The sequence below is a fragment of the Amaranthus tricolor genome, chromosome 12, assembly GCF_026212465.1.
Source record: "Amaranthus tricolor cultivar Red isolate AtriRed21 chromosome 12, ASM2621246v1, whole genome shotgun sequence".
Lineage (NCBI taxonomy): Eukaryota > Viridiplantae > Streptophyta > Magnoliopsida > Caryophyllales > Amaranthaceae > Amaranthus > Amaranthus tricolor.
In genome coordinates, this window is record NC_080058.1 from 5480966 (window position 1) to 5508711 (window position 27746).

Sequence of the window (27746 nt, forward strand, 5' to 3'; positions counted from 1 at the left end):
TAGCTACACAAAGTACCTTTCGACGCTATGTTTACCGCCCTACACAAATTACGTTGCAAGTCTACAAAGACTCAAGCCACAAAGTAAGCCACATTTCACATTATTCAAATTTTTGTTATAGATACTTTATACACAAATTCAAGGCTCTTTATTTTGATGTTATCTCATCAAGAGACAGTTTCTCATAAAAATATCTCTTTACAAAAGCATAGATCGTGTAATGTGATATTCAACATTTTTTATTGAATGTGATTGTTGTTCAACTACCCCTATAAAAAACCGTCTTCAATGAGTATATTAATTGGGTTACTTAAGCGATACATGTCTAAGGTGTGTCTCACAGTAAGATTGATTCGTACAACAATTTATGTTGTTGAAAAAGAGTTTCAAATATCATAGGAACGTTTCCAAGTTTAAATCATAATAATATAACTAAAAGTAAAATATAACAAATTAATAGAACACAACCGTTCTCAACAAATAAATTGTTGGCATCAGAGTTTCAAAATTTGAAGGTGATAACTTAAAACATTCTACTACAATGGCACGACAATGTTGTTCCATCATCATCATTATTGTATCCAATATATCCCGCTCATAGAAGCTATGATCAGGGATTTAAAGAGGGTTGGACGATGGCAAACCATATCCTTATTAAAGGAAATGACTATATTGCAAACTTGCAACCAATGGAAACCTCGGTTCAAGAAAGACGTGTAGGCAACATCATGTTCCAGCGTTGCCAAAGCTAATCTGGACAGGCTTATGATATTTTAGTAGCTGATGGAACACCAAATTATTAAAATACCTTTCAAATTCCATCAACTGGAAAACCATATCTTTTTATTGGCTGCAATAGAACCCTGATTACAGAACTATATAGCCTCAGGCCCTCAAGCCTTCTCCTTCTGTTCCTAATAAATACGCATACAATTTTCGGATGTCTAGAAAAAGTTTCGTCCGTTCGAATATACATGAAGTCAATTCATTATCTCACACTGTACCAATGATTTCAAGTAACAAGAAGATAAACGCGACACAACATCTATAAAGAACCCTTTTGTAAAAACATGGCTAACCACAAATACTCAGAAAGGCATGTATTTGAGTTGATTTAAACAAATACTCCCTCTGTTCTTTTTTGTTCTTCCCATTTACTTTTTGCACAGTTTCCAAAGCAACTTTCGAGCCTCAATATCTCTAAATATGCATTATAAAAAATTATAGAAAATATATGATAAAAAAGTACTTATACAGACGAATCTAATGAGATCTCACATGGATGTATTTTATCATCTACATATGTCTTAAAAAATTTAATCAAATTTCTCTCTCTAAAATAGAAGATTCTAAATGGGAAGAATATTAGAAAACGGAGGGAGTATATTGAAAATAAATATGATATTGACACCATTATTTTGAATAAATGTTGATTATTCAACTCATCAAAAACGAAAGAGAAGAAAAGCACAGTGGATACCAGGTTTTCATATATTTTACATGTCGTGGAAGAGCCGTCTAATGTCCTCAACTTCTGCAGAGATGAGTGTGACTGGGCACCGCTTATACTGTAAAGTATACATTCAGCAGACAAGTCAAACGGATTTCAAGATTAAAACGAAGGTGAAGTACAAAAGGTTTTGAAATTCAAGTTTACTACATCCTAGAAAGAGGCATATTTCTCATCAGAATAGAAGAAAGAGCACTAAAATAAATTGTATCCCAAACAGCAAATATAGGCCACATCATCTATCATGACTATATCGTAAAGGTTTTTTGAGTTTACCGTGACCAAAATATAGGCCGCATTGACACGAAAACAGCATCAACCGCAAAATCTGTTTTGCGGCCGTGACCAAAGCCATATCATTGCACTGTATGATGGATATAATGCCTTACCTGAGAAACATATTTGAATATGCAACCATAGCAGAAAATGAATCCTGATACTGTAACAACTGAAGGATTGGCACGTTTCTCCGAACATAAAGGGCAAAGTGCTTTGTCTGATGGCAGTTGAATACCCTCCTTAGCCACCTGTACCAAGTAATCAGTAAGCTCCAGTATATCACAATGGAGGTGGGAAGAAGTAAGTAGCTGTAAAATCATTAATAAAAGATCACAATCTGCTCATTTTCTTTGGTTTGGGGACGGGAGAGCAGAGCTCGTAAAATAGGAAAACAACTGCTCACTTTTGGAGCTGGAGGCGGTGGTGGTGGGGGATAAATAGTTGGTGCTGACATTCTCTCCTCTGCCGACTGGTACCACCATTCCATCATCTATAATCATAACAATAGAGAAAGTGAGACAAATATTAATCCCTAGACCTCAACAAGCCTGCTTGCTCTGGAATAGAACATCATAACTCACAATATTTTTAGAATTTTTTTACCTTAAATATAAATACTGCTGCAATTAAACCTGTCTGTGAATAATCAAGCACTTTGTACATACAGCTGAGTAAGAGTCCTTGCACTTTCTGAAATACAGGTACACTAAATTATAAGAATCCAATCTGATGCATCCACAATAGAACATAACAAAGTGACATAAAAGCTTCAATAAGTGTAAAAAGATTCGTAGGAGTATTAATCACAAAACTATTCAGAAAATATTAAAAACAAAAATTATGAAATAAAAACTGTAGGCACTGTAAGAATCGTATCACTCACAGAAATATTCAGGAACTATCAAAAATAAAAATGATCGAAATAAAAACTGTACGCTCTGCAACTTAGAGTGTCGCACTCTTTAATATAGGTAGGTCTAACTGAACCACAGTCTTTTTAGAGGAGCATGACACATGATACTTCAATATGATGAATACACAAAATCAAACAATTTCATAAAATGGCCACATCCGATAGAGTTCTGATGTCCAACATGACTAAGCCCAAGTAATCCATAAGTTACACTTATTTCTTGCCTAGAAACTTGTCAAAATTTCTTTTTTTAAATGATCCAACTTTTTTACTAGTCAATGACCTAATTCATCACCAATTTGCATCGTGAACTGCTAACTAGTAGTCAGAACTTTCCCGCAAAAAATATACCCAGAGCATCCCATAGACTAAGCCAAGCATGCTGTTTCTTATTTTGTTTTTATATTAAATTATGTTTGGTAATGAAATTCTAGCAAGAGTCGAACAAAAGCAAAACCAAAACTACTTACAGAGAAAAGCCTTTAAAATCTAATAGAAAAAAGTGAAGGGAGGAGCTCAAGTGACTATTTGACTTGTGTGCAAGATCAGCAGGATCACTGAAACTTCCACGAAGCTGGAAAAATAGAAGGAAAAAAAGTGAAAATTTTTAGAACATTGGCATTCGGGTCAATATGATGTAAACAATGTAAACTAAAGCTTCCACATAAGAAAGGAATAGAAGGAAAAGGCTTTAGAGGAGATGATGAAGAGAAAAAAAAAAGAGAGAGACCAAGAGAAGATTGAAGAGAAAATAAAAGGCACAGACCAAAAAAAGGAAATGGCTTATCTGGAAAATTTCACCAATAACAACCTCCGGGAGGCCAGGATACATCTCAAGAGATCGCTGACCGGCAATATGTTGTTATCGGCAGTTAGCAACCACCAATTTCCATCTACATCAAGATTTACACATCATAGTTCCTACTCAAACTAAGTAGCAGTTCTAGAATTTGCAAACTAGTAAATAGAACACACTATAATTACAGGGATTCTAACCGGAAACAAGTAGCAATTGGAGCTTTTGAAGATTGTATTAGTAACCACATAGGCATAGATCAAAGTTTAAGTTACTAATTTTGTTCCATTAAGCTTATCCATTTAATTTGGTCACTAAGTGAATCAAGAAGTATTATTTTGTGACATCCATGTCGAAACTTTCTTACCCATATTGCAACTAAGTGCACCACTGATATAGTAATTAAAGGGATTTCATGAAATACAATTGAGGGGTTTAGCTCGAATTCGAACTTGAGTCTTGAAGTTTAGTAGAATAAAAAAGATTCTTGTTTTTTTTTCTCAGCTTAGAGTTCTTTTATGCTTCCACCCTAAAAGTGGCTAGGTGGTTTGTGGTTCGTGGCTCGTGATTGAGGGAAGAATTCGAAACGAATATATAAGAAAGGTTTAGAAATCGCAAATATTAAGAAGATGAAAGAAAATAGTTTAAGATGGTTTGAACATGTGCAAATACAGGGTGTCGTGAACTTGTAAGGAGACATAAAAAGATGGCGAGGCAACCAAAAATGACGTGGAAGGCGAGAGTGGAAAGAGATATGAAGGGTTTACATAAACAATTTAAGATGGTAGAAAATCGAAATGAATGGAGAAGAAGAACTCATGTGGACGGCCGGCCTTTGAAACTAAAGTAATAGTTCACATAGCCGAACCCATTATTTGGGATTAAGACATTGGCACTGTTGTTGTTGTTGTATTGGTTCATGGTTTGTGGCCATAGCAAAAGCGGTTTGAACTCTGATGCATGTGCCTCACATAAGCATCACACAGTATTGCACAGGCCCCAAGTAATAGAAAACCTGATTTTCTCATGCCTGTGTGGACCCCACACCTAGGCACATTTTTTGAAACTAAGCTACCAACTAAAGGAACTATCAATCAAATTTTGGGTATGTGATGTGATCGATTAACTAGAAGACGCTGTAAATGAAGCTAGAATTGTCGTAAGAGCATAGAGCACTGCACTGTAGGTGCTGTAGCTAGTAGTAAAGCGGAACTTCAAAGAAAAAAGATGAGCAGATGTTCGTTACTAGGCCAGGAGAGTCTGAAGGAAGTTTAGTAGAGGCAAAGAGCAACAAAGTGATGGCAATGGACGTTTTTTTACTTGTCCCTTATTCAATGTATATGAACAACCACGGGGAAAAGGAATTATTCAATTCAACTTCAGAAATATAAGGGGAGTTTTTCAATTCAATCTCTGAAAATATGGAAGATTATAGCAAAATTCTTTTTTTTTTTTTTAGGTGTGGGGAGTTGGGTAAAGAGTGGCTGGCAACAACAATATGTCTAGTTACACTTCCAAGTCTTTGTTCTGCTATTTTCATTTGTAAAAAAAAATGATTTAACTTCACTTCCCTGGCTAACCAAATCCCACCCACTGCCCCCAAGAGAGATTCAAAAGAGCATCACAAATAGAAAAAAATAAGGATAGTGCATTACTTTTAACCAAGGAGGACCACGAAGCCTCTCACGCTCGCGACTCCTCATCCTTAATATTCTCGATGAAGCATCCATCTATCTTGACATAAAAATCTTATGGTCAACATAAGATAATACTGATGATACACAATTACAAGTAGGCTATTCAGAATAAAGTCATGCCCACAATATAGATACCAGTTCCTGTCCAGTAGCTCGGCAGACATGGATCCCTAAGGCCTGCAATCCAAGTGAATAAAACCCAGTGGCATCCAACAGATACAATGTTTGATAAGCAAACGCTAATCCTGCAAGTTAAATTCAATTCACTCAGGTAACTGACATGACACTAGGGAAACAATAAGAACATATATTGCTCAAAATGAAAAAAAAAAAATTATGACAGAACAAGACATGACCCAATCCAGCTGCATCTACACTTAGATGTTTGCACTTCACATTAGAAACCAAACTGAAAATTGCAAAGGGAAAAAGAGCACAAGGTGTTTGCTTATATGACTTCAAATTTTAAGAAAACGGCAGCCTGGGGCACAAAGCATCCCTACGGAGCGTAGGATTCGAAAAAGAGTCCCACACCACAAAGGTGATATGGAGGTAAACCTTACCCTGGATGTCCTCAATTTCTCAGTTGAATAAACAGATATCATCACAATCAACACCTATTACAAGAGGAAAAAGCTTTGAATGTTAAGGCCTCGATTCTTCGAGAGATCTGCAAATTCTGATATACTAAGGGACATTCAGCTGCAGAGTTTTGGACAAGGGCAAAACGTCCTAAGACTGGTGGGAGTACCACCCTTCTAATATATTATTTCCAACACGGTATCAGTATCTATGAGTTTTAAGTAATATATAGCAAAACATGATAGCAGGCTTAATGAAATCACTACTTGGGTTCAAAGAATGATCAAACTCAGTGTTCTCTTATGCTACACCATTGGTTCTAGAGGAAGAAACTTGAAAAAATAGGGTTTACATCCTTTACTTTTGTTCACTCCAGTTTATAGTTTCAAAACAGCACATGGGCATAAGTTCATCCACCATAGCCACTCATATTCTATCCTCTCAATTCTTTCACACATCCTTGCCCACAACACTGTCCAACAAGAAGCACACGCAACACAGATGTATGCATACACACCCATAGATACACACTCTCCAGTGCTGGTACTTGCAACAAAGAGTCAATCTGATAAGCCTGCTAATCAGTCTTCTAGCATATGTGAGTGACAGCAAGCGTATAATTTTACAACACTCATCATTCCCCAAAATTTTCAATATTACTTTTTTATTGCATCACCAACCATCTGTCTCCATTACGATCTCCAAACATAAAATCACACATCAAATTGTAAATGATTTAAGTTTAATCCTCCATAGTGCATAGCAATATTCTTCAACTAGTGTTCGATGTAGAAGTTGTATACAATATTACCTCCTTTCAAATAGTGGCCTTATACCAAAATGAGTTTTGTCCTCTTGTAACATGATGCAGAAAAAAATAAAAAGAAAGAAACATAGGCAATAACTTATAAGCAACCTGACTCTTACAAATATGAATTACCTTCATGCCCAGCGTGTATCCAAGGGTAACAAGCAGCTATAAATTTTTTAGCTGCCCGCAAGATGCGCGCTCTTGACGAAAGCTCATTATCTGAAGCTCGTGTTTGATCAAGTGCACTCTCTGCTACATCTACTAAGTCGGCATCCTCCAATCTTTCATCATCTGTTCCCCATAAGCTTGCTCGAACAGCCGCTTCCCTCTCTCTGCTATATATTGAATGTAATTTTGACTTAAAATATGGTAACACAACCTACAGAATATGATTTGGAGACAGAAAATTACAATTTCAGATATGATATCTTTCGTCGAAAAAAAATCAAGTTTGTAAAGAACAAAAGTGAAAGAAAAAGAAACATTTATTTAATGGATCATACATAAAAGATACATCAAATTCGAGCATACAACTCCCTTTATTTCCTTTTACTTTCTTTGTTATCCACAATAAGCTACCGGGAGACTCCTAATTCATCCTTTTAAGAAAAAACACAGCAAATTCATTGCTTCAATATGCGTCTGATCCAAATAAAGCTAATAGGAAAAACCCATCAAAAGCTTTCCTGAGCTGTATCTTTTTACTGAAAAATCAATAACAACATAACTCATCACTGCTTATAGCCACCTAGTCTTTCAAATATAAAAAGGATGAGATATCAAACAAAGAGGGTCAGACAAGAGCACTAGACGCTTTCAAACAATTCATAGACAATGAAAACATACCAAAAAGACAATGGAGAGAACTTTTTGATGCTTTTCTATCCCAGAGTACTGAATTTCATCCGTGTGGTCAGAATGAACAGAATCTTTTTTCACTTTAATTTTTGCTGTTCTCCTTCGCAAGCCATATAGAGATTCTGAAAAAGAAGCATCTGAAGAAGAAAAAGGAAACGTTCAGGGGCCCCAAAAATTCCATGACTAATATAACCCTGAACAGATACTCTATAGCAATGAATGTTTTAAGAGAACAAACATGGGTAAGTTACCATAACAAAACAAGTAAGCTTACAACAAAGAACATAATGATCACAACCATAATCCAGCTACCTTATCAATCCTACATAACCACCTGGAATGAATCCCATGTTAACAGGACCTCACTGGCATATTGGCAAATTATGTGCAAGATAGTTACAAAAGAAGTAAAAATCTACCAACAGTTTACTTCAAGAGGATAGGATATGCTAGGCTGCAAGCAATGTGTGCAAAAAACTATACAAATGTTAAGCTATCTTGTTCAAGTGAGGGATTTAAGTTCGAATTTAAAAATTGATTCATAAGGAAGAGTGCTCTCGCACAATATATTCAGCGAGGAAGCAAAAACAGTATCATCCATACAGAAGTCTTCTATGACACAGCATATCCACTTGGGAACCGGAAAAGTACAAAATTTTCTCAAAAACAACTATTAACTGATTTCAAGTTTATGTTTCAAGACTTCAAGTTAAGGCTGAATACATCAAGGGCTCAAGGTAAGGACATTAGTATCCACCTTGGGAGGTTACAGTTATTCATGTTGTAGCTTTTGGTTAACTACATATGTTTAATCAAGGAACTTTAATCATTCAGTATCCAGGATTTTACAAGATTTTAAAGACCTAAAAAGGACTTTCTTAAACATACAAAGGATGGATCATGGCAGAGAGTGCTTGAAATGACTGCTAGGCATTCCTATCTCAATTAGACGTTCTGCACTCAGCTAGTAAGGATCATAGTATGTTTGGAACACCGCTTAATGATGACAGATTAACATAAGAGTACTCCCAGACCCTCATTGTGTCTAAATCACCAGCTCCCTCAATCCCCAAATCCACCAAATTCATCCCACGGTAGAAAAAACAGAAAATTCTCTTTTAGTTTCCAAATTCTAATGAGTTGGCATCTCAAAGTTCTTGTTCCAAACTCTGATCAATGTTCTATCCAGGACCTCATCCCTCCCACCTCCACTCAATAAAATCCAAAAAGTAAATTCAATCCAGAATCTAGATCTTTGTTGGTGAAAGGAGGTGCAGTTTTTACTTGCTTCATACAATACCAGATTAGCAGGTGTACAAGAATGAAAAAATTCTTGTTAGCCCTTGTGTTCAAATCTCAACAACCCTGAGATAATTTTAACAAGATATGCTCATTTTTGAAACAATTTTAGTACATTTCAACATTATTAGCTACAGTCCAATGCTATTTTCAATCTCATCACACATGGAACCAAATTACAAATTAAGTAAGACGCAAATATGTAGGATGTAGAAGCAATACCTGTAGTTCTCATGCTATGAGTCTCCAAAACTAACATTAAGAAGGCAAAAAATTCATCCTCATAATCCAACACTTTATGTATGATTGGCCTTCTTAAAGCCATTACCTGCGAAATCATATCGGTTCATAAGCGTACAAAATATAAGCAAAGACAATTAATATGCTTAATTGCGATTTCCAAACACACAAAAGCTAGGCAACACACGTCATTCATCAAATCAATTGTATTGTCAATGAGGGGCCCAAAACTGTGCTGCACCAAACAAGTTAGAAACATACAGGGTTGAAATTGTAGAAATTGATATATTGCCAATTGTAACCTAGAAAAATACATTGATTCTGAATGATTTTTTGGGCCAAGAAAAGAACCACTAAAACATCAACACCGCAAAACCCTTAATGGTGTTCAAAATTAGAACCGATCACAAAAAACATAAACATGTCAAAATTTACAGCTACCTGAAATTCATACTTTGATTAAGACGAGAATGGGAGAGCACGATTTTTCCAAAACCACCAAATATCATGCAATACATATAACATAAATATTTGCTCCCCGCAAACATAGGCCCCATCTAGGTTGGACAGAACCTATTTAAAGGAGGGAGGAGTTTGCAATTCCCTCATAAAGATAGCCACACACAGAAAAACATCATGGAGAAGCAGAATGGCCTGAAGTTTCTTGTGTTAACCTCAAACCTCTCAGAAATGAGATCGTCAGCTTCTAAAACTAAGGTCAGTAATTCGTTCCCAAATAAAACTGGCCAGATACTATTCCTTAACTGTAAAGATAAACTAATAATTAAACCTAGTGTAACTGCTCTGTAAAAAAAATATAGGCATATTAATAACATTTTCTCCCCAACGGAAAGGAGAATAATGCCTCCATTACACACAGTATTTCATAGTCCCTTGGCCAACGAAAAGGTCAAAGAGGTTTGTACCCAAAAAATATTTCTTCCTTTAACAATGGCACAAAAGACTAAAGTTGAAGTAATTTGGCAAGTATATTTGATTAGGGAAACATTTGACCCTTGAACCCAATAATAAATCCCTAATTAAGATTTACTTCTATGAAATCATAAGAAACAACAGCATAACCATTATTATGTAGAAGTATAAGAACAGGACAAACGATTACCATTTTCCACCCCCTACAAAATTTTCATTCTTTCTTTTCATCTATAGTAAGTTTCAAATCCTCTTATTATAACATATTAGGAACACCATTTACATCACACAACAACATCCCAAATTCAACCCAAATTTGATGATGTATAAACCGATCAATAAACAGTGGTAATAGATACAATAAAATAAAAAGGCAAAAGAACATACACCAAGGGAGTAAGTAAGAGCAGCACGAAGACTTGAAGGAAGCTGCTGAGCAGCCGCCATCTCAAAGAATGTTGGCCTTGTGCCCTGCCCTCCTACCTGAAACAACATCCTCTATCTTCGGGATGTTTAATCTTGCTGCATTGGAAAGTAAATTCAATTCAAGTCATAACCTCATCCAATTGTTCACTTTAATTAATTTCAATAAATGACAATATCATCCATTCCAGTGTAAATTCTAATTCTAATTTGAAATAAAGAGAATCAGCTTGATCAACATTTTATATTTGAATTAGGAAATCAGAAACAAAAATTGAAGAGTAATTTAACTATTTAAGCAACAAAATAGAATAGAAATTCAGAAAAATTAAATGGATAGGAAATAGAAAAAAAATCGATTACAGCCACGAAAAAGTAAAGATAAAAAATTGAGAATCTAAAAGAGAAAATTAACCAGCTGAGTACGAAGGATGGCAGATAGGAAGTCTCCAGCGACGGGAGAAGGTCGGCGTTACGGTGGTTTACGGTGGCGTTAGGTCTAAAATTGTAAATTGAACGACATGTAGAGTAACCAGTTGGAAACTACTTGTCGTTTGGTAACTTAGTATACTCAACGACGGAGTACTTCATGGAACATTAAACAACTCATCATCACGGTATTTTTAACTAGCATTTGTCGGTACACCCTCAAATAATTAAGAATATATAATATGTGTACATGAATTTAATTTTAATAATTAAAGCAATTAATAAGTTTATTTGAAAATAAATAATAAATATTTATTTATGTGATCTACTTTATAAAATTTAAATGCATATAAGTAGAATTTAAAATATATCAATGTGAGTGGAGATGAGTATGAGTTTTGACCAATGAGTTTATGTGCAAGTGTTGATTCGACTAATTCAAGAGTTTAGTTCTATTTATTTTTGGACCTTATGGGTCCAAATTCGTCTTTTTTTTTTTAATTTTTGGATCTTAGCGGAATTAGAGTCAACCAACACTTTTGAGGGTCAGATTCGACTCATAGACTCTTTTGTATATATATTTTTAAAAAATGTATACTTCTATAAGCACTATTATATATATATATTTGTTTGATTTGAAATCTTGTCAGCTTATGTAATTTAAAATGTGGTTGTATTTATATTCTAAAAATAAAAAAATTAATAGATATTTTGTTTTCAAAACTTTACCCTTGGAAACTTAAATGTGAAGTATATGATCTCTCAATTTGAACTTTCTTATTAATTAAAAATATTTAAATAATTATATACGAATAAATTAAGTTGTATAATATACAGTTTCTTATAAAATAGCTAATGTGTTAAACTATATGAGCTACTCTTGTTAGAGATCATCTCTCGGTGAAAACCTTCAAAACAAAAATTTTATATGCTAATATTTTGTATTATTGATCTATTTAAATGATATATGAGGCGTGTCTCACAATGAGACTATCTCGTATAAAAATTTGTGAAAGTATATACTTATATTTTGGGCCCTAAATGAAAAACCTACAAATCGAACAAGTATGTTAAACCCTATGTACTTTACTACTTATATTGTGGGCCTTAAATGAAAAACCCACAAATCCATCAATTATGTTAAACCCTACAAGACTACAACCTACTAAAAGACCTAATTTCCAATTGCCTTGCCTTCCCTCTAAAACCCTGAACCCTAATTAGCGCCCCAACAATTCACACTCATAATCTCTCTACCCTAAAATGAGACCTCCAAGGGGTGGCGGTAGCTTTAGGGGTCGTGGTGGTGGCGGCCGTGGTGACCGTGGTGGTGGCGGCCGTGGTGACCGTGGTGGTCGAGGTGGCCGTGGAGGTTTTGGCGGTCGTGGTGGCGGCGGGTTTCGCGATGAAGGTCCACCTGATGAAGTCGTCGGTATTCGCTCTTTCTTTTTTCTTTTATTTATGTCTATTTATTTTCTTATTTAGCAGTAAAATGATGTGATTTTTGATTCGGATTGAGCAGAGATTTCGACGTTTCTTCATGCGTGTGAAGGAGAAGCAGTAACTAAACTGACGAATGAGAAAATACCATACTTTAATGCACCCATTTACTTGCAGAACAAAACCCAGATTGGCAAAGTTGAGGAAATTTTTGGTCCTATTAATGAATCTGTAAAGTTCTTCCTTTTTTCTCTTTTGTTTAATTTTTTCGTTTTTTGTTTAAATGTGGAGTTTAACTACTGATTTCTTTTTTGGGGTGAAATGTAGTATTTTTCTGTTAAAATGATGGAAGGAATTGTTGCTAATTCATATTCTCCTGGGGATAAATTCTACATTGACCCAGCCAAGCTTTTGCCTTTGGCCAGATTTCTTCCTCAGCCCAAGTAAGTTTCCTTTCATCTTATGCTAATCTCGCGGCTTGTTTGGTTGTTGATACTGATGAGAACGTTAATAAATATACAATGTAATTTTGTTGGCAAATTACTTGTTATCGAAAATTTGCAAGGAATAACTCATTTTCATTACCACCGTCCACCATTTATGAACGACTACCAAACGAGACTTAGTTGTTTGGTTGCTTTCTTATGTGGCGGGTATAAAGTAGCACTATTATTATGAAACAGATTGGAAATATGTATGTTTCGGGAGATATGAATGTAATGTGAGTATGATAATTTCATTCTAATCTCTGTCTGAAATTTTGTGGATTTTATTATAGGGTGTTGTATGAGCTACACAGAAACATAATTGTTTAGTGTGCTCTGCATTTACTTCTTTATATGCACATGGCATCAAGTTTTAGTCCTAGTTTAGGGCTCATTTGGAATTAGATTAACCTTATTAACACAGCGCACCATAACCTCCTAGTCGTAATCATGGCCATCTAGTTATATTTACCTGTGCAAAGCGGGCTACTAGGGCATTTGTTTATGCCAAGTTGTGGCAAGCAAACTTCTTGTTGATGTTGTGCTACAAGCTTGCTGTAGGTTCAAGGCACTGTTGGCATTGAGTTTACAAAGACTGAGAAATGGGATCTAAATGCCTTCAGTTGGAACACCATGGATTCTTTTAACTGTTCATGTAGTCTTGAAGTTTTGGTCTGTTTTTTTGTGAAAAACATGATATCAGACAATTCTTTTGTGGTTAATATCCAGTAAAAATGAAATGAGAATTCCTTTGCCTAGCTATCTCTTGAATTTTTATTCATATAGATATAGATGTGATCTTATCTGAATGATCAAATGATGCCTCAAATTCCATATTGGTCCCGAAATGATGTCATTTCCGAGTAACTAAACTTGTCATTCACCAATTTTTGACAGGGGACAAGGACAAGCTGCAAGAGGAGGAGGTCGTGGTGGCTTTGGAGGAAGGGGTGGTGGTGGTGGTAGGGGTAGAGGTGGATTTAGAGGAAGGGGTGGTCCAAGTCGTGGAAGAGGTGGTCCTCCAAGAGGCCGTGGTGGTTTTAGGGGCAGAGGAGGAAGGTTTTAGGCTATTGCTATTGTAAAGCCCCAGGATATCCTTCACGCCGTTACACTTGGTAAAAGCTCGTAGAAGCACTGAATGCTCAAATGTAATACCAAGTAGAATTTTGGTTTAGCGGGTTTCTTGGTTTTCTAAGTCCGATTAGGTGATTAAATTTTCGGCTTTTTAGTTAGAATCTTGGCATGTAAGATTGTGTGTTTATGATGGAGCAGGTAAATTCTATCATTGGAAGGAAGATACTGATTGGGGCAAAGAGAGCAAAGAAAATCTTATTAGTTACTTATTAGCATCATTTGGCTTAATGAGTCGGGATTAAACAATCTTGATTATTGAATTTGAATTTCAAGTGATCTGTTCTGTGTTCTGTGTTGATTAATATTTTCGCGAAAGTTAACTTCAACCTACAAAGGTGATAACTTGTAAGATCATCCTCTACGATGATCAAATTGATCGGAAGATGTTTCTTTTTGATGCAAAATTGCGTTGGTCATCCATGTCAAATGTCAATGGTGATCTAAAAATAATTATGGTAAAACATTTTCTTATGCAAAGCTTTTTGGGATTTTTGAGTTTTTGACCATGTCAATGGTTATAAGAGGCGATCATGGAGGTCAAAAACCCAAAAAGCTATGGCCAAAAACTATCCATAAACCACATGAACTAGTGGCCTATGGAGAATGAAAACCAATTTTAAGGTTTGTCTTAGCGAACATAAAATATAAATTTGAAACAAGTAAAAAATATAAAAAATTCATACAATAGCAAATTTTGCAAAATAATTTTTAAAATAAACAGTTTTTTCTCAAAGCTGTTAGTAACAGCGAATAAAGACTGGAGGTAAAAAAAAATCAAAGAGTTTGTTCTCTGTTACTAACAACTACGAAAGACTTTGATTATTTTTGACCTCCAGTCTTTGTTCGCTGTTAGTAACAGCGAATAGATGCGAGTTAAAAACAGCAGATCTCCCTGTTTAACCAGGTTTTAGCTTTGTTCGCTGTACAGACCCTTCGCTTTTTTTGAACCCTCTGTCTTTGTTTGCTGTTGCTAAGTACAAACAGTCCCAAATCTCAGATCTTGGGAAAAACTGCTTATTTTGAAAAATAGTTTCAAAAATTGGCTATAATGTAATTTTTTTATATATATTTTTGCTTATTTGTTCAAATTTTCACATAAAATTTAAAGATGGACTAATGGACCTTTTAAATAGATTTAAACCAACTTTTTACTAATTATATGCATCAATGTTAAAAGATTTTAAAATAGTAATAATGAGAAATATTTACACACTAAAATAGTGTGGACTAAATTTATCTAAGACTTTACAATAATAATAGGGTTTTTAGATTTATCTCATTCAAATATTCGAATAAACAACGGTACTAATAAGGATGAAAACCTAGGCAGGCATGGAAACGAAGGTGTCCAAATCTTCTCAAACATTTCTCCTTCCATTTTGCCTGAATTGAATATATGCAACCCATGACTTAGTACATGTTCTACGATCATGCATATTTCTCATTTGCACTTTGTTCCTCTAAAATGAGAACAAATATGTAAAAATATTTCATCCTCTCAATTACATTAAGTAGCTTACATCCAGAGTAAAGTTTGAGGGTTAAATATACGCAACTATATTCTTATTATAACACTAACAAAAATGTCATCTGTACTAACATAAAATTAAATAAAAACACCATTTTCAAAATAAAAAGCAATTTGCTTCACATAAAAAATTCAAATACTTCATATCAACAATAAACATAATATAAATAAAATTAAAGTATAAATTACATGAAAACAATATAGCTTGATAAGACACTCTAAAATCAAAATATATAATTATATAAGATTATAAATATATATTTTTAAAAATAAAAAAATAAAAAGATAAGGACAAGGGTAGATTTTATTAATCACAAGAAGGCTTGGATTTGAGACGATAAAGAAGTATTTTCTTCTTAGAAGATGAATTATGAATAGAGAGAACAACTTTTCCAGGCTCACCAATGTTGAAGGTATTAGTGATAATGGATTGTTGTGTAGGGCCCACTTTCTTCATTTTCTGAATAATAATAGTATAAGCATCTGAAGCATTAGGCACAAATTCAGCACCATAGTTGACATCCCATCCTAGCACTCTCACCTCCCATGTTACATTGCATGCCTGCATTATTAGAAATACTTCACATGTGAGGAAGATCTTATATTGTTAAAATAGGATTGTAGACTTATATTTTTTCTGTTCCAATTTACTTGTAATATTTGTTTTTCCACGTAGTCCAATGTACTAATTTAATTCTTAATGTCTCTAATTATGTATAATAAAAAATTATAAAAATTTGATATTAATAATCTTTGCAGTGAAAAGAATCAAATAAGATCTCACTTGACTATATTTTAACCTATAGATTAAAAACTAATCACAAATTAAGAGTGATGAGTAAATAATGTCATTTTTGCCAATGTTGCAACTAATATGGAACGGAGGAAGTATATTCTACTTGATGAGTAATACACCTAATACCATATGATTTTGGAAAAGAGTAAAACCTTGTCAAGTGTGTATGCAAGTCAACGCTCATTACCTATCGTTTGTGGGCCCAATCCTACAGGTGTCATGTGGTATCCATACGAGTGGGCCCATAAGGTGATTATGTGACGAATTGTCACAGCCTAACATGCATTAATTCTTAACATTTTTTAGTTTCTATGGATGAACACAACATCATTATTCGAAACAATTTCTCTGTAATCACTAATCATTCTTTTCAGTCCGTTATAAATGGAAGTCACTTAATGTTAATGATATTCAGGTAATGAAGTGCTGAGAAATCATACATTTTATTCCAAAAGTTCAACATAAAAGCACGAATAATATCATTGTAAATACACAAATTCTCAAATGAGATGGTCCGACATTGAGGCCATTACTATTACGTTGACCCAATGTATATTTACAATCTTAAAGTGATCACATACAATTAAAAACCTTTTATAGACTTAAATGATCACATACAATCTAAAAATGATCACTTACAGTTTTAAAGTGGTTTTATTTTATAGTTTCAAAGTGATTTTTTATAATCTTTAATAGATTATTATCAATCTTAAAGTGGTAACTTAGAAAATTAAGTTGATTCTATTATCTATGAAAAGGTCTCATATAAAACATATCTTGACAACAAATTTTATATGAAAACGCTTCCATACAATAAAAATATAATGCCCACGTAAATCAAACTCTTAGTGCTCACAAACAATGTTAATTAAAGGGAATATAAATTTCATATTTTTTTATTTAAATAATTTAATTTCGAGATTCTAATACTTGTATAGTTGTATACTTAATTTTTGACCATACATCCTAAAGCCAAAGACCAATATTAGGGTCATTCTTACACCCACTAGGATGGAATTTTTGAAGTTGTTAAGCAAAAAAAAAAATTAATTAAATAAATTAAGATTCAAACTATTTCTAAAAAGTAAGCGTGAAAATCTCAAACCTATGGTTTGGAGCTGTTTGTAGTTACTAACTGCGAACAGGTCAAAAAAGACAAAATAGTTGTTCGCAGTTACTAACTGCGAACAGCTATTTGACCTGTTCACAGTTAGTAATTGCGAACAGCATGCTGCACAAAAATAGGTCAAAATAGTTGTTTGCAATTACTAACTGCGAACAACTATTTTGTCTTTTTTGACCTGTTCGCAGTTACTAACTGCGAACAGCTCCAAATTATAAGTTTGGAATTTTCACGCTTACTTTAAGAAAATATTTGATTCTTAGTTTATTTATTTAATTTTTTATTTTTTTTTTGCTTAACTTCAAAAATTCAAAGCCAAAGACCAATATTAGGGTCATTCTTACACCCACTAGGTGAACAGTGAACACAATCTTAGAACTCTGACCCACAAAGTTACCACCCATAGAGACATGAGACACCCATCAGTACAATTTTTTACACATCTTCATGTTTTATAGGTACAAAAATGATTATTAAGAAAAGTATAAATTATTATATTGTATAATCAACAATATCAATTGAAGTGCTAATATTAAAATTTCCAAATTAATATTCTTTTGAATTTCACTGTAAGCTACAAAAATGTGATTAGGTGAGAATCAAACTCAAAATCTTACTTGGAGAAAATAATACCTACTACAACTAAGACAAGACTCAATTTTCCAAATAAATAACTCTTGTTAAAACTTATATGATAAAACAAACACACTCGGGTCTAAAGTTTCAATCTTTATCTCTAGAATACACCCAAGACCAATGGCAAGGGTGTTCAATGCAAGTAAACAACACTTCAATAATAAGCAATGAGAAACAATAAGAAAGAAAGCAAAATCAAAGATACAAGATTCACGAGGTTCACCCCAATGTGGGCTACGTCTTCGGTGGTGGTTAGCTTGCTTGATTATGTGAAGAAACAATAGAGTTCTCAAGAACTCTTACAATGAAGTATTACACTTGGAGAAGATAAAGAAGATGGGTTTGTGTTTAGCTAGGGTTTTAATCAACATTGGAGCGAGTGTATAGGACTCCAATTTATAGTAATAGCTGTATACCAATGATTGAGCAAAGACCCACATTAAAACATTCCCGTAAAACTTATCGCGTAAGAAAACAGAGTGCATTCAGGACCCTCGCTCGTCCGGTCGAGCAAAATGGCCTTGGTCAAGCGGTTTGTATACCAGTCGAGCAACAGATCAGAATGCTCACTGATCTGGTCGAGCCAACTGGCTCGGTCGAGCATGCCACTGTGTGGGTCGAGCGGCTCCTCAAAAAGTCTATAATGATTCTCACATCATCATACACACATCCACACACCACCAACCTCATTATACACCATTAATATACTCAAAGTCACACTAAAACTCCAACATTATAACATACTCTTTCTATCCGCTTAACATTTTAGGTTCATTTTTAAGACGATAATTCGAACTATTTTCATCTACTCAATTGTAAACCTTCTCTAACCTAACCTTTTAAGTATTATTTTTTGTTGGCCTTTTCCTACATGTTTTCATGTTCTATAAAACAATTAAAATCATAATGTGACCAAATATAATAAATAAAATTGTAGAAAATTTTATTTTATAAAATCCTAAACGTGTAAAAAGGCAAAAGATTAACCTCAGTAACTGCAAATTCAATAGTTTCTTTGCTTGCTGGCTGCATAATAATCTGTGTTGCCCCATCTTTGGTATCAAATTCTTCTCCTTTACTCAAACCACCATATTGAATTGGTACTTGCTCTGGAGCAATATAGCTGCCACCATTATCATATCATATCATATTATACTAAATTATTAGGACGGACAAAAATAAACAAATATTTAAGAATTTCAATTAATTTGAGGTATCCTATGCGGTTGGACAATTTATACATACTTGGAACTAGAGGTGTTAAAAACAAACACGACGATCTGATATTTACCTGACCTTATAACTGAATCTGACGTGACCCAACTTCAAAAAAATAAATGTAAACACTAAATTTGATTTTATACCGACTCAAAACATGAAACTCGAAATGGACCCGATGTCCCAAATGAACGCCTCTACTTGTAACTACCTTGAGGGTAAAACACTAACAGATATATTTTTTTGTCAAAAAAATATGACAATAAATTTTACTTGTAGTATATATATATATCAAATTATAATTTATTGGGTTTTGTTAGAGAAATCCCTAATAAATTTTAAAAGTTTATATTATTTAAATTTATTTTTAGTTTATACAACTAAATATATTATTTCCATTATTTCGATGAGGACAAAAGTGTTATACTTTTTTGGTTACGGATTATAATTTACTAAACTAAAATGATTCATTAAATCATGTATAGTTTTTATTTACGTGAGTTACACATGATGTTTGCTACCAAAAGTCAATCAAAAATAATCTCTTTATTAATTTTATCAATAATAAAAAAAATAGAGTTATGTATATTTAGCTTTTAAGTGAAAGCCACTTAATATTAATGAATAATGAACATATATCAAATTAAAAGTCAAATATGAGGAGATAGAAGAAAGTAATAAAGTAAAAGGCGAAACCTGAAAAGAGTTTCAGCAGATTTAGAAGGACCAGCAACAACAAACTTGCTTGTTGTTCTTTGGGTCAAAAAGGGTCTTATCATCTTGTTGACTGCCACATACCACCATGGCACATTGATAAACACCTATTCATTACTATTATTATAAATTAATATAAAAATATATAGTAAAAGATACATAAAGCAAAAAAAATATTCCAATGTTAATAAAATATGTCTACTTCATCCTTTTCATATTGTTTACATTTGGATCTTATATTTCAAACCTTGAAAATTGCAACAATATTATATCTAAATATTATTATAAGTTCAAAAAGTTATATAGCTATAGTCGCAAAAGAATCAACTCAATCAATAATTTGAATTGATAATTAAAATATTAGAATATATTATATATATTTTATCATGTTTCGTATATAAAAATTTTCTAAGTTGAAAGTATAGACATGCAATAGATGTCATCTTTATCAATAATACTAAAATTTCATTTGATATAATGAAGGGTGGATGAGATATAAGTGTATAATCTATTTGTTTATTATAAGACAGGCTAAGGGAAGGAGAGAGATTGGGATTCGATCACGGGACCTTACTTGGAAAATGCGGTAGTTGTTCCAACTAAGATAAAACCTGAATTTCTAAGCTACCAAAAAACTTAAGTTAATGGGTGTGTATTTTATATATTCTATCAAAAGCTACTCCCTATGTTCCATTCAATTCATAACACTTTTCATTTTAGTTTATCCACTCATACTCTTTCTTTTATTTTGATTCACGAACTTATACACATCAATTTTGTCTTATTCTCTAACTTAATTTTTCTTTTCACTAAATTTCACCCAAAAAAATCTTAATTGGGTGCATTATAAGGGGGACAAAGGAGTAATGAATCAAAATTAATTCAAAGTGAAAAATCTAAAGAATTAATAAAGAAAAAAACAAAACCAAACCTGTTTAGAAACAAATTCAGGATAATTATCTTGAAGCAAATGAAGGGCTTGTTTGGTAGCTTGTCTAAGTTCCCATTTCCCAGGTCCAGGAGAATTCTTAAGATCATTAACCTGAACAATTGTAGAAACACCCTTTGTAAAAAAATCTAATTTCCTTATACTCTTTTCCAAAAATTGAATCCTCCATTTTAAAAACTTTTCCCTTTTTTCCTCATCAGAAAATGTTTTCTTATATAATTCCTTATCTTGAAATCCACCAAACACATTATAACAAACAGGATTCCCTTCTTTACTATATCCATGCATAAACACCACTTTCTCCAAATCTTCCCCTAAATCTTCCTCCATTAACTCATCAATCTTAAATTCTTTCCTCCATTTAATGGTGGATTTCATCATCTTAAAGGCTTCATTCACTTGGAAGTCCCTAGCGCGTAGGAACTTCCAGATAATGGTGTCTGTTCTTTCGTCTTTTAACAGGGGTACACCCCATATCGACACCTCCTCTACAGAAGGAGGTGTCGTTGTGTCTGTCTCCTGCTGTAACTTCTCAAATTGTGAAGTTACAACAGAAGATAAAGATGCAGAAGCTGCAGAGGAATTCTGCAACTTTTCTGCACTTGTATGAACTATAATTGTCTCTACAATTGCTTCTACAGTCTTTGTTCCGTCCTCATCTACAGTTACTTTATTCGTTGCTTCCTCAGACTCTTCATTGGTTTCTTCTTCAATAGTCTTGTGATCGGCGTTTGCTTCTTCTTCTACTTGTTCCTGTAATTAGGCGTAGACAAATTAAAAATAAATATTTAAGAAAAAAGTTGTTACTGATAAGAGTCAAACCAATAGCCTCATGCATGATTAGAGCTTTCCTTACCATTAAACCATTAATTTTTATTAATCTAACCACTCTTTTGTTTGTTGATACTAATTTAAGTTAATAAAAATAATTTGTAGTATATCATTTTCATCATGAATGAAACTTTAATTAGATCATAAGAATAAATTTGTTCGTAACTTTTCATAACTACTTCATACTACATTTTCAAATTAATTTTGCGAAGAAAATGAATTAATAGAAATAGATTAAGAAGTATAAATATTAAAATTATCAAGAGATTTTTTTACCCAAATTACACCGACTTTTCGCCATAATATTTACCATTTTAATAAGAGATTTTGTCTTATATAAACTTAGCGTACACTAAAATACCGTACTTCAACCTTAAATTTATGCGTATTTTTTTTTCTTAATTCTCACAATTAAACAAATCATAATAGTTGTAGTACTAGTATATAACCAAAAAATATCTATGAGCCACACTTAAAAAAAAAAAAAAAAAAAGACCGCAAAGGGATGGGCTGCGGGGTTTAGCCCCGCCAGTCCCCCTTGTGGCATGATTCTTGCCTGTATTAATGGAGGATCAGTGAATTCATGGTTGTTAATAGCATTCTGAATAAGCTTCTTAAGCTCTTCCATGGCCTTCATTTCAAGCTCAGGATACTTATTGTTATCATCATCCTCACTACCCATTTCAGCTCCATTTTCTGTTATACAAACTTTAAACTCAGAAGTAACTTCTTCTTCTTCCTCTTCCACCATTTCCTTTGCAACAACATTTTCTACAACATTCTTGGTTTCAGTTTCTGCATCATTGGCTGAATTATCAGCTAATATTTGCACATTTGAAGTCTTTTCTACTTCTTTAGGGATTGGGATTGTGGTTTGTTTGTGTTCTTCAGCCATGGTTAGTTGTTTTGTTGGAGGAGAATGAGGGAAGTTTCAATGGAAAGAGATGTTGTAGAGAGGGAGGGAGTTTTAAAGAGAAGGAACAAATATAATTTGAATCTATCTACTTCGTCTCATTGAATTTGCTGCATTTGCAAATTTTTAAAAAGTAAATGTAGCAAATTCAACGGAATTGTGTCATTGAGTTTGCCACATTTAGAGTTGTTCAAAAGTGACCCGACCCGAAAATTCGATCTGAAATCGTAAGTAAACCGACCCGAGCTGTTCAAAAGTTTAGATCGAACTGCTGTAAACCTGAACCAATTTTTTACATAGAAGTATAATTGACTCATATTCATCATCTTATTAGTTATTCTAATAAAGTCATAAATATTTTAATAAAATAAATTTTATAAATACATGGTTTCATATATTTAGAGTTAATTATCAATGGTCAATGTTTATTTTAATTAACTACTTTTAATAGAATTATATGAAAATTGATAAGAACTTTATAATTTTAATTTTCGGTCAAACAAATAAAAGTAACAAAATAATAATGATCACTGATTGAGTTGCATTTTCACTATTTTGCTTTAAGTAAAGGAACCTTATCATCAATTAAAAAATGACTAACAACTTAATCTGATACTGACTCGATCAATAGTAATTAGTAATTCGCAATTCGCAATTCGTAGCCGAATTTTACTTAAAAAATACCCGAACCCGATTTGTACCCGGTAAAACCGAACCACTTATTAACCGATGACAACCCGAGACCGATTGAAACTCGACACGTACTTCAACCGACACCGAACTGACGCTAACCCGATAGCTCGAATAACCGATCTTCAACCGAACCGTGACTAACCGACCCGACCCGAGTATGATCCGTCGCACACGCATCCGAAATATACCCGATCCGAAATACAACTGAACCGAATGACACCCATTCGAAACCGACCCGATTACCCGAATGAACACCTCTAGCCGCATTTATATCTTTGATGTGAAAACTATTTATGGTCAATATAGTAAATTTAATGAAATCATGCTATTGAGTTTGCTACATTTGTATATTTAATGTGAAAATTTTTTATAATAAATTTAATGGAAATGAAGGATTGAGTTCACAAAATTTGTATCTTTGACGTGAAAATTTTTTATAGTAAATGTAGCAAATTTAGTAAAATTGTGTTATTGAATTTGGTATATTTGATTTTTGATGTAAAACTTTTTATAGTAAATGTGTGCATGTAGTAAATTAAATGTAACTGTTAGAGACTTAGAGTATATAATATATCTTAATATCTCAACCATAAGGCTTAAGTTTTTTGTTGAATTGGTTCATTGACATGATATTAGAAGTCTGCATGACAAGAGCTCAATGGTTCAAATCTCAATCACCCCTCATTTAAAGTGGAATATTAAACGCTAGGTATAAGGAGGGGGCAACTTGTGTTCCATCTACACTTTTAACCTAAAGGGCTCTCGTGTGAGGGGGCTTGTTAGAGTATATAACATATCGTGGGGTTTTAACCATGAACATAAACTTTTAGTTGAGTTGATTCCTTGACATGGTGTCAAAAGTCAGTGTGACAAGAGATCATATGTTTAAATTTCAACCCTCCTCATTTATAAAAGTATATTGAACACTTGTATCGTATGTAACTATTTTTAGTGTAAAGGGCTTTCATGCGAGGGACATGTTTTTGGTTCCTTTACAATAAGAAGCAAATATTGTGATAGGGTGAAAATGTGAAGTGGGTTTGAGTTGGATATATGATTAAGGACATCCTCTGAACAGTCTGTCAAATTTTTAAAGGTTTGAGACAAGCAAAGATTATGGCTTTTGGTAGGGTCTTAAATCCTCTTCCTATTTCTTTTTCTACTTGCAATCTGTCATCCAAATTTTAAACTTACAAAGCAAAAGTTTTTGTGGTTTTCATAACCTAAGAAAATTAAAGAGAAACCAATGCTAGGAATTATTTAAGCCGGCTTGGATATATGCAATTTTATTTTATTAGTTACAATAAAAAGGTAGTTTTTAATTAACCATCACTATTAAATATTATATACATCTTAACATATTATGTAGAAGAAGTGTATATAATTCAATGTGTTATATTAATATAATGTCACAAATTCTCAAATGCGATGGTTTTAAGTGACAATTAGGTTGGCCTAATATACACTTACTGTCTTAAAAGTGATTCTTTATAACTTTAAAGTGATCTTTTACAATTTCAAGTGATATTTTTTATTGTTATTGAGTGGTCACTTATAACAATAAAATAATTACTTACAATTTTAAAGTGATCAGTAAACAGTCTTTTATAAACTGAACATACTCCTAAGTCCTACCTAGATTAGTATTTAGTATTATAAGCATAATTTATTTTTGTGTGTTTATTTGATACTTTTTGGTGGGGATAAGGAAAAAGTGGGTGCAAACAATAAGTTATTATCATAATTCTTACAAGTTGCAACCAAATAAAGGTAAAGCATAAACATTAATATAATAATTTAAACGATAATATAATACTTCTCATTTAGCAATGAAATAAGTATCTGTAAAATATATAATTAAACAAATATTTGGAAAATTAATAAAGTACTATAAGTACTATGATATGTGGATTCGTGATTCTGAATTTTTTTATTTCTTTTCATGGTGGATAAATATTTTTGATTCTGAATTTTTTAATTTCTTTTCATGGTGGATAAATATTTTTTATTCGTGTGGTGACTTTATCCTTTTATTAGTATCTTTTAACAGCTCACCACTTAGATATAAGAATAACTTTTTCTATTTATTTTTTTTGTAATTTCCCTAACAAGAGATATGTGAGAATCCATTTAAGAATTGTATCTGAAAAAATAATATCTACTCTCCAATTAAAACATTATCTATTTTTTATTATTTAAAAACATGGAAAATAGTACTTCCTCCTATTCATCTTAAGTGTCCCATTTACTTTATACACTCTATTCAATGCACTTATTCAATCCTTAATATATCGAGTTATATATAATTAAAAATTATAAAAAGTTGATATTAATAATCTTTACATCAAAACGAATCAAATAAGATCCCACATGACTATGTTTTAACTTATAGATTAATAATAAAATACAATTTAAGAGTGATAAATAAATAGTGTCTTAAAAGTAAATAGGACAGCTAAGGTGAATAGGAGTGAGTAATAAGTAAGAGCAAGTATTGATTGATGTCTGTAGTGAACGTGTATGTTTAAATGATAAACAACAAAGTGAGGAGTGCAGAAAAGCAAAGGAAGAAACATAATGATGCTTTCCCTCAAAATCCATGCTGTTAAATGTAATTGGGCCATACATTGCTGCAGAATTACCCGTTAAATTCGGCACCATCCGCAACTAGGACGTTAACTTTCTTATGTGAATGTGAGAATTAATTTTAAAATTTTATATGAAAAAGATGATATTAACTCCAACTATTAATATTTGCATTTTTTTGAATTTATTGGAGATAGAAATTGACTTGGAGAATAATACTCAAAAACAAGTGACCGGGGCTGACAAAAATAAATAGTTAAGAGCAAGATAAAATAAATTTATAAGTAAAATTAAAAAAAATAAAATTAGCTTAAAAAATGATGAAAAAATAAATGTAATATTATCAAGTAACATAATAAAAAATACAAATTAAAAATATGAATAAACAGTTACTCTTGTGAGAGAGACGACCTTAAAACAAGATTTTATATTTTTATTTTCTCTTTAATTTATATTAATAGGCTATTTAACCTATATACCTAATACTTCTTTTGAAAAAGTCGAGAAACTGTCTCTCAGAATCGTTTGTGTGAACAAAATAGTTAAATAGATAAGGTTGGTCATTTAGAAAGTGAAATCCCATCGGGCATGAGCCAGTGGGTCACCATGTCACTGCATTCTGCAAATTTCTTGGGTTGAGTGATCATGTCAACTTGAGGTTCACAAAAAGCCCAGAACCCTCTTAGTTTCCCTTCGCATTTGATTCATATAAAAGTGACCGATTTTAGATTATATTTCCTATGTCCTTATTTTTATTTGGTTAATTTTATTTAATTTGTTTCATTTTTATTTTTAGAAAATGATCCACTATTTTATTTTAAATCTCATTAATACATTTTAACTTTCTTTTAATTTCATCTATACAATTCATTCTTATTTTTCATTTATTACCATTTTTTTAAAAATATATCATTTCCTCTTTAATGCAATTCAAAGAGGACAGAGTACTACATATATTTCTACAGCTATTCTTATGACAAACAATTTCTCAATGAGAAGACATTTAATAAGGTGTATAATATGTATAAAATAAGCTATTTAATCCATGTATAAGGTGCATCTATTCACGAGACCGTCTCATACAATATGATAGTTTTATAATATAATAAGTCTTAAAAGACAACATAAAAGATTATAAAATATCCTCCGAATTAAGTTATTTTTATTTATATGATATGAAAAAGAGTAACTTTTAAAAATTATAAAACTTAAAAAGACAGTCTTATATTCCCTAAAATTACCTCTGCTATATAAAGTTTTAAAAATGAATAAAGGTAGACTTTTAATGCTCCCATATAGCTTCTAGTGTCTATGCATCATCAATAGGATAGAATAAAAATGATACATACATAATATATTTAAAGCTCAAGTTCACATTACTACTAGTAGAATTAATCCCAATTCTTGAACATATATAAAATTTTAATTCATCCAAAGTTATGTTCGAATTGCATAAAAATAATTTACCTTAACCACCAATATAAAAATCTCTACTATTTATTTGAATTTCTCAATTTCAAAACAATAATATAATCACAAAAAATAATGTCATTTTCTACAAAATACACGTAACATCCAAGTAATTGTCAACATCAAAATAATATGCAAATTCATTACAAAATAATAAAGAAAATAAACCCTAAATAAAAAAAACCCTAACTCAAGTTCAAATTCAAATACCATAGTTATATTCAATTTCACACTTTACAATTTCATAATTTAAATTTATTAAAAAAATAATAAACCCTAAATTAAAGAAAAAACCCTAAATCAATAAACTTTAAGTTCAAATAGTTCTACATCGGGTTAATTTTGATTTAAGTTTAACTTCAACTAAATTTATTTTGGAGTCACAATGAACTTTTTGGAGTTCTTGTTGAGTTTTTCCACTTATATTGTTCTTTTGTGCTCATATACTGTATAAATTATA

At 32.4% G+C, this 27746-nt stretch overlaps 3 protein-coding genes across 3 annotated transcripts; 1 reads left to right on the forward strand and 2 right to left on the reverse strand.

Annotated features, from left to right (window-relative positions):
• Positions 1–805: 805 nt before the first annotated feature.
• Positions 806–10960, reverse strand: LOC130828291 (peroxisome biogenesis protein 12). Its single transcript, XM_057694190.1, has 11 exons — positions 10757–10960; positions 10306–10440; positions 8968–9073; positions 7435–7583; positions 6718–6967; positions 5331–5440; positions 5154–5228; positions 2393–2479; positions 2193–2279; positions 1900–2037; positions 806–1568 (listed from the first exon to the last, which is right to left on the reverse strand). Exons 2-11 carry the CDS (start codon positions 10411–10413, stop codon positions 1497–1499), a joined length of 1182 nt encoding a protein of 393 aa, XP_057550173.1. The 5' UTR covers positions 10414–10440; positions 10757–10960; the 3' UTR covers positions 806–1496.
• A 944-nt stretch (positions 10961–11904) lies between these two features.
• On the forward strand, positions 11905–14107 carry LOC130828292 (putative H/ACA ribonucleoprotein complex subunit 1-like protein 1). Its single transcript, XM_057694191.1, has 4 exons — positions 11905–12202; positions 12293–12441; positions 12538–12653; positions 13593–14107. The coding sequence occupies exons 1-4, from the start codon at positions 12034–12036 to the stop codon at positions 13759–13761; spliced, it is 603 nt and encodes a 200-aa protein (XP_057550174.1). The 5' UTR covers positions 11905–12033; the 3' UTR covers positions 13762–14107.
• Positions 14108–15447: 1340 nt separating this feature from the next.
• On the reverse strand, positions 15448–22582 carry LOC130828293 (patellin-3-like). The gene is made up of 5 exons (XM_057694192.1): positions 22181–22582; positions 20776–21546; positions 19827–19951; positions 18900–19035; positions 15448–15919 (listed from the first exon to the last, which is right to left on the reverse strand). The coding sequence occupies exons 1-5, from the start codon at positions 22517–22519 to the stop codon at positions 15665–15667; spliced, it is 1626 nt and encodes a 541-aa protein (XP_057550175.1). The 5' UTR covers positions 22520–22582; the 3' UTR covers positions 15448–15664.
• Between the last annotated feature and the right edge of the window lie 5164 nt (positions 22583–27746).

Bases quoted from the DNA above. Each gene is read 5' to 3' on its own strand.
- LOC130828293 (XM_057694192.1), bottom strand. From the start codon at position 22,519: ATGGCTGAAGAACACAAACAAACCACAATCCCAATCCCTAAAGAAGTA. The intron at 21,547-22,180 runs GCAAGAATCATG...GCCTAATTACAG, and splicing joins CTGATCCTCCATTAATACAG to GAACAAGTAGAAGAAGAAGC. The intron at 15,920-18,899 runs GTTAATCTTTTG...CTAATAATGCAG, and splicing joins TTGAATTTGCAGTTACTGAG to GCATGCAATGTAACATGGGA.
- LOC130828292 (XM_057694191.1), top strand. From the start codon at position 12,034: ATGAGACCTCCAAGGGGTGGCGGTAGCTTTAGGGGTCGTGGTGGTGGC. The intron at 12,442-12,537 runs GTAAAGTTCTTC...GGTGAAATGTAG, and splicing joins TTGGTCCTATTAATGAATCT to TATTTTTCTGTTAAAATGAT. The intron at 12,654-13,592 runs GTAAGTTTCCTT...AATTTTTGACAG, and splicing joins AGATTTCTTCCTCAGCCCAA to GGGACAAGGACAAGCTGCAA.
- LOC130828291 (XM_057694190.1), bottom strand. From the start codon at position 10,413: ATGTTGTTTCAGGTAGGAGGGCAGGGCACAAGGCCAACATTCTTTGAG. The intron at 9,074-10,305 runs GTATGTTCTTTT...ATGATTTCGCAG, and splicing joins CTCTTACTTACTCCCTTGGT to GTAATGGCTTTAAGAAGGCC. The intron at 2,280-2,392 runs GTAAAAAAATTC...TTATGATTATAG, and splicing joins CAGCAGTATTTATATTTAAG to ATGATGGAATGGTGGTACCA.